This window comes from Mesitornis unicolor, unplaced genomic scaffold (genome assembly GCF_000695765.1).
Source record: "Mesitornis unicolor isolate BGI_N332 unplaced genomic scaffold, ASM69576v1 scaffold43093, whole genome shotgun sequence".
Taxonomy (NCBI): Eukaryota; Metazoa; Chordata; class Aves; order Mesitornithiformes; family Mesitornithidae; genus Mesitornis; species Mesitornis unicolor.
The window spans coordinates 6,611-15,826 of record NW_010174740.1 but is presented as its reverse complement, the minus strand read 5'-3'; the positions used below and the strand labels follow the sequence as shown (position 1 = coordinate 15,826).

Genomic DNA, 9,216 nt, shown 5'->3' with positions numbered 1-9,216 from the left:
GATTGTATTATTATATTGTAATTATATAATGACTATAATTATTATATTATTCTATAATTATATTACTATATAATAATCCTACATCTTTTAGCTCTGCCGTTGTCTTCTTGCCCCTTTCATAACATTCCTCTCATCACTGCAGCATCCTCCTTTGTTCTCCAACATCTTTATGTTCCGCTGTGATTGTGTGATCTGAAAGTTCTGCCATGATGATCACAGTTTACTTTAGCAGTGATGGGTTTTTGCTGTCTTGAGTAGTTTAATCCGCATGTGATTGATGTCAGACGAACATGAGCTGATTCAGGGTGGCACTTTTGCGTTTCTCCATGTTCGTTGTCTTTTCATTGTTATAACTGAGTGCTATGGAGTAAATCCCACTCCTTTGAAGATATTTCCAATTGAAAACTGAGATAACAATGAGGATATAGTAGAGTTTTATACGAGGTATCTAAGGTATTTCCCCAATTCAAGGGTTTTTTCCCTGCTTTTCTATTTTTCTGGCACTCTTACCACTTTCATCTCTATGCAGATCTTGGGAATGTTTTCCAAACTTACTTTTAAAGTTTCAAAAATGCTTCAGGTGAAGAACAGAACATAAGTCTTTACTGATATAGAAGAAACAATAATCTGCCAAAGTTGTAGTTGCTTCAACATGTTGTGGCAAGTTTTTTAATAAATGATATTCCAGAATGCTTAGTACCAGGTCTGATTGGAATCTTAAGGCAATAATTTAAAAAATATTCGTGTGAAGCTGTATTTGAGTTTAAGCTTTGTGTAATATATGGTGATTTTTTTCCGAATTCATGTTCTAAGTAGACATCAAACTCTCATGACTAAACCTATATTCCTGTAATTTACATTGTAATATGCATGATCTGAAAGGGTAAGCAGGTCATTCCTAATTCCAGTAATTGCTTTGTATTTTCATGTATCATCGGCATGCAGTTATTCCAACCAGGCAGTAATTGAACCAGTCTCTGAATTGGAAAGGAGATGACATTTTGTCTGACGTCATGGAGAATTCCTGTAAATATAACTGAGGTGCTTTTTTGTGAAACAAGAGTCATTCGTAGGCTTGGAGTACCTGTTTATTTAATAAATTAGAACTTCATTTACCTTCAGGGATGGTAGGAGCATCAGCATGGCTTTGGATGCGACATTCTTCCTGAGACTTTAGATGTAACTGTTGTGGTCAGTGATCTCCAGCTTTTTATTTAGTGTTGCAATTTGAGAAAATCTTTGTATAAGACAGAAGAGGTTTCTAAAAGCTATACTATTTTAAAAAGGTTTTAGAAGTGACTTGTTTAATTCCATGTTTGATCAAGTACAACACGATAGTAAAATCCAGTGAAACTGGAACTGCTGTGAAACTTTTATTTCTGCATGAAGACTCCTTTTTTTTTCATCTGTCTGTCCCAGGTGGCAAAGCTGGGAGCTGTTTCTTCTGGGCTGTCATTTCTGTGTGTTACTGTATATGCAGCAGCAGAAAATGAATCAAAAGGTCAGCTGGTGAAGCCAAATCAGGTAAAAGTCTTTCTGTTTGTCAGTCTTTAAAGTAGTACTAGAAGAATCTGCAAAATACCATCTCTTTCCATGGAATTATATTACCCAGTAAAATACATAGCTAAGTAATAGGTGATAATAAAAATTACCTCCTAAATAACCAACCACTATAGCACAAATAAAACACAAAGTGTTCCAACAGTAAGTAAAGTTCTATTTCATTTTCATTATTATATTTCCAGACTGACGCCAGAAAAGGTAAGAGCATAATGCTTACTGACAGTAGTCTTTTTCTGTTGTACAGTTTCTAGTAATGCATGCATGCATCTTCCAACTATCGCTTGTGCTTTTTCTGAATAACAGATATTTTTATCATACTTAGTAGTTCTACTTCTTAGAATCTGTAGAGTACTTTCAGTTTTCATTTCTCAAGAGTTAACCTGTAGTCACATTTGTATAAAGTGAGTTTGTAAATACAAAGGAGCATAATTTGATGTAGAGGCTTTGTTTGCTGTAAAGGGAACACTGAGGATTTGCAGTCTTCAAAATCACTGTTCAGTGCAAGTACTGAGCAATAATCACAATACCAAACTATCTCCCTGCAGTACAGTTACGCGTTTCTTTACAGCTTCCAATTTACCGTCCACCACGTCTGAAATCGAAGTACATTGAAGAACAGCCCGGTCACTTGCAGAAGCAATTTTCTTCAGTAAGACAGACAACCAGCCACTATATTGGATGGTGCAGGGTAAGAAATGACCACATCCAAAGTTTCCTGCAATTGCTGACAGCACTAGACTAAAACATTGAAAAAACCAGAATACTTCACCCTCGAGTTTTTTTGCTGTTCTTTGTATTAACTATACAACCTAGCATTTGAGATGCAAAAATGAGCCCTTCTATAATTTTTCTCTACTGTGCTTGTAACAAAGAACGTGTGCGTTCTCCCTGTTTTCCAAATCAAAAGGCAGCGAGATAAATAGCTCCCCTTCAGTCAGTGCTAAACTGGATCTAGGCCGACCAGAACGTCAGGTTCAGAAATATCTCTTGGTTACTCAGTTAAATTCTTGCTAGCAGAACGTGACAGGAGTCTGACATTCCGGGTACAGTCCACGAAGAGAGAGACGCTTCCAAAGTGTGGGTTGAAAGACCTGATTTAGGAATGGCAACCTGAGTGCATCCAGCGTAACTGTTAAAGCGGGCTGTTACTAACTGGTCATCAAAAATACCTCACAACTCTGTTATTGAATGTTCTAGGCATAGAAGAAAATGTGATACCTGTCATTCACCAGCAGTTAGGAGAGTGGTGACAACTTTACCCTGGTTGTCCTTAGTGTGAGATTTTATGCTTGTGTTTTTCTCTAACAAACAAAGTAGACCCTACTATTTGAAAAAGGCAAAGAAATCAAAATGTCCTCCTGTATTTTCTGTAAATTTTGATTCCGTTGGTCTGTGAAAATTTTGTCAGTCACTGCATAACTGAAATACTTTAGTTCTAGATCTGTGTCAAACTTTTTCCATTTAATCAGGTCAGTGTTTCTGAGGCTGACTAGCAGTGACCTCTGGTGGTACAAATTCTGTGTTGCTGCCAACAAATTATTTCGGTGAAATAACTCAAGGCGATGTTCGTTTTCATTAATCTCCTAAAGAATGTGTATTTACTCAATTTGTTTAGCAATCTGAGGACAACGATAGTAATAATTGGCAAGTAGAAGCATGTTTTTCTGGTTTAAGAAAAACTTGTAATTAAATAAACTTACTAATTTGAAGTGAGTAAAGCAAACTACGTGAGCACGCGTCTTAGACCTAATCAGTGTTGCTCATCTTTGGTGGAACTGAGCACCGTTTTTACAGACTAAAAGACAAAGTCAGTTTTACTGGGTAAGTCTCTAGGGAAGAGGAGACTGTATTTTATAATTGAATTTTCATATGTTACACAGTTGGCATCTGGATGTTTTGTTGCACTGCAGTTTTGGTCCTGAGATGTCAATTTTGAATGTCACACTGCTATATTAAAGAGATCTTTTAAAATTAAATATGGATGGAATTTCTAAAAATATAAATATGGTAGTCAAAAAGGGGATAGATCTCAGCACAGCCTTTGTAGAAGTTCACTGATACGGCTTGTTTTTTTGGTAGTATTTCTTGCACTGTGCTGCATATGTATCATATGTACCAGCTGAGTCGTTTTGTACTCAAAACATGTACTTTTGGAAAGATTTTACATATATTTTGCTTTATTTTTTCTTTGTAGAATGCTTTTGTCTTTGTTAAAAATGGAATAATGGATTCAATTCAGTTTGGAAAAGGTAGGCAAGTTGGATATTTCTGAAATGAGCATTTTCTGTTTCTACTTGCGACTCAGAAGATGTTAGAACAGCAAATTCTAGTTACAGGGGAAGAGAGGGGAAGGGTGGAAGGAGATTGCACAGGCATACTTTCTGCAAATGTGTGTGGGGGGAAAAACTAGCACCAGTGTTAATCCACAACGGAGTTCATTTATTTTCTCAAATGAGAGAAATGACTAATTAAATAGTATTACTCATCCCTTTGATTTCAACTTTGTTCTTCAAATCACAGAATCATTGAAGTTGGAATCTCTAGAGATCCACAGATCTCTCTGTGGAGGCACCTCTCGAGATTGCCCAGTCCAGCCACCTGCTCAGAGCAGGGCCACAGCAGGTTTCTTACCTCTGTCCAGGTCAGGTCTTGAACATCTGCACAGATGGAAATTTCATAACCTGTCTTAATTATAAAAACAGCTTCTGAAGTGTGGCACAAGTTAACAAGCAGTATTTGCATTCACGTTCAGTATCAGGAACTATAGATAACAGCTGTTTTCTTTAAAAATAGTGTATTGGGAGATTCCAAAATATGTGTTGTCTCATTTAATCTATAGTAAAATCAAAACTTAAAGCTAGGCTTTTCTTTTATTAAGGACTAACGTTTTGTAAAACACAAAAATGTATCTAAAGAGAATAGTTTGCTGCTGTGTTTTGAGGACTGCAGTTCTGGTTCTAGCACGGACTGCAGACTGTGCACCTGGAAGATAAGGCATCTTCATTCATTAACAAAAAATTCAGTCTTGGGCTGTTTCCAGTTTTGGGTATTAATATTTTTACTTCCATCTTTAATTTTTAAGTGGGAAATAGAATAAAAGGATTAATACTGAATTGCTGTGCTTCTTTTTTTTTCTTCCCTCTTTTATTTAATTCAAAGATGCATATGTTTACCTGAAGAATCCACCACGAGAATTTCTTCCCAAAGTTGGTGTAATTACAGTATCAGGCTTAGCTGGCATAGTGCTGGCAAGAAAAGGTAGGGGTTTTGTGCTTATTTTCATCATTGGTGTGTTGAATATGTAACATGTAGTAATTTTAATGGTCAAAAGACTTCTGAAACAGGCAAAAACCTATGTAACTTGTATTAAGAAAAATCCTTCCTGATAAATTGAAGTGACATTATTAAATACTTCTTTCAGAAGCTGGCTAAGACCTAATAGGCAGAGCAGGATTATATAGTCATTTTTAATGGTGAAATCAGCAGAAATACAAAGTAGGATGTTGTGTTGAGTTTGTTCATTATTGGTTTGCAAAATCAATGTGTGCATGGGAGGAAACTGGAGACAAATTAACAGGTAAGGTGACTGAATATAGTGAAAACTAAGGGAATTTAGAGGGAAAATGCTAAAGAATGTTTGCATTTGGCTAACAGGTACAAGACAATATACACTGGAAGGCATGGTTTTGGCAGCTTTGAAGCCAAAAGGGTAATTTAATAGATACCTCTCCTTTCAAGATAGATATTAGATGAATAATAATTAACCTGCCAGAAAATGCTGTTCAGAAAATATTAATCTGTAGTACCTGAGTGTGTCTATCTGAGTATTTTAGAAGGAAAATGCATTAATCAAAATACTGGCAGATTAGTAAAAACATTCTTCTTGTATCCATGTTACTTTTTGGTGAACGGATTTTAAAAAAAAAATTAAAAATACTCAGACTTGATAACCTGTCAACTGGGCTTCTTGTCCACAAACAGGAACCTGAGCCTGGCCCAGCCCTTCTCACATTTGAAGGAGGCGGCACAGATGCTCCAAACGCTGCCATCTGTGTCCTCAAGAGAGTGCGCATGGAGCTGGTGGTGATCCAGAGCAGCTCCTGAACGGCACTGGCGTTCTTGTCATTTTCACAATGTTGGAAAATGTACTTTGGGATTATTTCTCACTTAAGAAACCAGTGTTCAGAATATTGGTATCTCCTCCAAATGTGACTATACTGAGCTATAGTCACACCCTGTGTTCTCTCCAGTGTGTTGTAAACAATGGTTGGGGGTTAAACAGTTTTGTTTAACTGATACAACTACTTAGCTTTACATTTTATTAGTATCTAATTATTTGAAATATTTGCCTTTATACAGGTTCTAGATTTAAGAAAATTGCTTATCCATTGGGACTTACTACTTTAGGAATTTCTGTCTGCTACCCAGCTCAGTCAGTGGTAGTTGCTAAAGTAAGTTTGCTTGTATTTTAATATTGAATTAACAATGAATTGAGTCATGGCATTCCCATTTCACTTGAATTAAGTGTCATGGGACAAGGTGTCAGTATTCGCATGCATCTTCATTAAAACTTACAATGCATCACAGGTGTTAAATTGCATGACTATAAAAAAGTTAATAACATAAATAAATCTTAAAATGCAGCCTCTCAGTTTTTAATTCTCACTTCTCAAATAAATGAAGATTATTTTATGATGCTGAAATAAAAGTAAATAAAAAATAAAGCCTTACCGAACTTGAAATATGCACTAGGTCTTGAAAAGTAGATGATTAAAATGTCTTAGTATGGGATCAAGCGTGTTTTTATGTAAATAAGATGAGTGGTCTGTGTATCTTAGTAATTTTAAAGCTGTTAAATTAAATTTTTCTGAAAAAATAGGTAACAGGGAAGAAGTTCCTTTCTGCAAGCCATCAAACCTATGAAGCTGTGCGATCGCTATGGGCAAAAAAGGAAGATGTCAGCAAGGTAGGCTTTCTGAAGTAATGACTGTAACTCATAAATGCAAAGGGAGAAAAAAGTAAATAAGAAGGTCATATCTGAAAATAATTTCATAAAAGATGCTTTCAGACTTGGAAGCTTTATTTGCAGTAATGTATTGAACGTATAGCCGTGTGCATTTTTTTAATTAATGTTTGGTTCACAGCTGCAGCAAGAGTCAAAATCGGTTATGCAAGAAGATAAGAGAAAGAAAGAAGTTTCTAGTACAAGACCTGAGTCTGCTATTGAGTCAAGATCATTTAACAGAACAGAGCCTTCTCCAGTAGAGTCTTGGAGTGATAAAGATCCAGTGCCTTCATCAGGTGAATTCAACAGTTCAAGTGTAATCTCAGGGCAACTTGCAAATCCAATTATTTGACTTAATTTTGTTGTTACCCTTGCTTTAAAATGGAGCAGGCTGTCATAGCATATTATTCTTGAGAATATATTGTACACACTGTCACTTCAGAGCCGCGGGAAGGTGATAATTTTCTCATTGTGGACACTGTCACAATATCAGAATGTTTTCTTTCATTCCATGTGGCGTGTACCACATCCCATATTGTTAGCAATGAGATGATACCATCAAGTACTTCTATTAATTTAATTTAATTAAATTCTTCTAATTTAATTTATTTTTCTGTTGTCGGAATACTGTAAGTGTAATTTAAAGGGCTACTGCTGGATTTTTGTGTAAACCGCTTGTTTAAGTTACTGTTCATTTCTCTGTATGGATTCTGTGTCTTTAGATATTGGCAAAAGAGGAATGTGTAATGGACAAATTTAATTTTATTTTGCTAGGTTTTTGCAGTGGTATTCTTTGTGCAGCTTTAGTGGTTGAGATAATTGACTAGATGATGTAACAGCGTACTTAACGTACAAATTTTGATAGGCAAATTGCTAAGAGAAATAGGTGGAATTACCTGTTAAAGGAGAACTAAATTTGTTTTAAGATATTGTTACCTTTTGTACGGGCAACTCCTGAATTTAGGTCGAGAGAGGTTCTCCTCCCCCTCTACTCTGCCCTGGTGAGACCGCATCTGGAATATTGCGTCCAGTTCTGGGCCCCTCAGTTCAAGAAGGACAGGGAACTGCTGGAGAGAGTCCAGCGTAGGGCTACAAAGATGATGGAGGGAGTGGAGCATCTCCCTTCTGAGGAGCGGCTGAGGGAGCTGGGGCTCTTTAGTTTGCAGAAGAGGAGACTGAGGGGAGACCTCATTCATGTTTATAAATATTTAAAGGGTGAGTGTCACGAGGATGGAGCCAGGCTCTTCTCGGTGACAAACAATGATAGGACAAGGGGTAATGGACACAAGCTGGAACACAGGAGGTTCCACTTCAATTGGAGAAGAAACTTCTTCTCAGTGAGGGTGACAGAGCACTGGCCCAGGCTGCCCAGAGAGGTTGTGGAGTCTCCTTCTCTGCAGACATTCAAAACCCACCTGGACGCCTTCCTGTGTAACCTCATCTGGGTGTTCCTGCTCCGGCAGGGGGATTGGACTGGATGAGCTTTTGAGGTCCCTTCCAATCCCTAACGTTCTGTCATTCTGTGATTCTGTAATTTTACTCATCACTTAAACTTGCTTACTACTTCTGTGTTCTTTACCAGAACATTTTTTTTTCCTGGAAAGCAGGCAGAACATATTTGGATAGGGTTTTTAAATTTTTTCCCCTCTATTTTCAGTATAATACAGATTCATGTCTTTGCACCTGTATCTTTAGTGATTTGGTTTGTGGAATGCTTTGATCTTTTACATTTGCTTCAGGCCAGATTTTCTTTAATGGTACAAGATGCCTTCTGTCTTTGCTTTCATGAATGGAATTAGATCATGTCCCTGATACAGCCAAAAATGTCCATGCTCTAAATTAATCTGTGTTGTCAGAGATGTTTATTTTCAGTAGTCCAAAATGGGCAAAGCTTTCAGGAGAACATAGCACCCTTTGAATGCTGTATGCTAATAATTACAACACGCCTTCATCATCTTGTATCACTTACAGAGTTTTAACTAGAACATACACATTAAAATATTTTGTGTTTGGTAATATGGTAATTCTCAAAATGTGTCAATAAGCTCTTTTTTTCTACTACTGGTCAAATATATATATTTTTTTAATTCAATTTCTTTAATATCTCTAACAGGAACAGCAAAGACACCGAAGTTTAAGCCTGATCCAAAACTTATGGACCATGGTCAGTCCAGCCCAGAAGATGTGGATATGTACAGTACTAGAAGCTAAGACAAATCTGCTTACAAATCATTGCAAAGTATTACTGATAAGGGAGGGAAGAAGGGAAGGAATAATCTTTACAATACATACTCTGTGAGGTATAATTTAATCATGTATTTTCTTATATCCCAGTTATTGACTTACATGATTCTGCTTAGTGAATATTTTGTTTCTCACTCTTTAAAGCAGTGAGAATTCACTCATCATCAGTGTCATTAGTAAGGCACTGAGAAAATGAGATCTGTCAGTGTCTTCTCACAATGAGGTTTCTCTGTGCCAAGCTTGTTAATAAATGTCACTTCACAAAGGATGTTTGAAAATGTAAACGTATCTCCATACTGCGGCTCAGATGTTCATTGATCTGAAAGAAGAATGTGATGAATGGGGTTTGCAGAGGCTTCTTTGTCTTTTTTCTTTCAGCTCTGGAATGAAGTGCTACTTCTTTT

General features: G+C 36.7%; 1 protein-coding gene across 1 annotated transcript; it reads left to right on the top strand.

The window, feature by feature from the left end:
- Positions 1-1,419: 1,419 nt before the first annotated feature.
- On the top strand, positions 1,420-8,779 carry APOOL (apolipoprotein O-like; the record flags this gene model as incomplete). The annotated part of the gene is made up of 8 exons (XM_010181145.1): positions 1,420-1,524; positions 2,132-2,251; positions 3,758-3,812; positions 4,723-4,821; positions 5,923-6,014; positions 6,443-6,529; positions 6,708-6,864; positions 8,682-8,779. Coding segments are annotated over 8 exons (813 nt in total), but the record flags the coding sequence as incomplete, so codon positions are not given.
- Between the last annotated feature and the right edge of the window lie 437 nt (positions 8,780-9,216).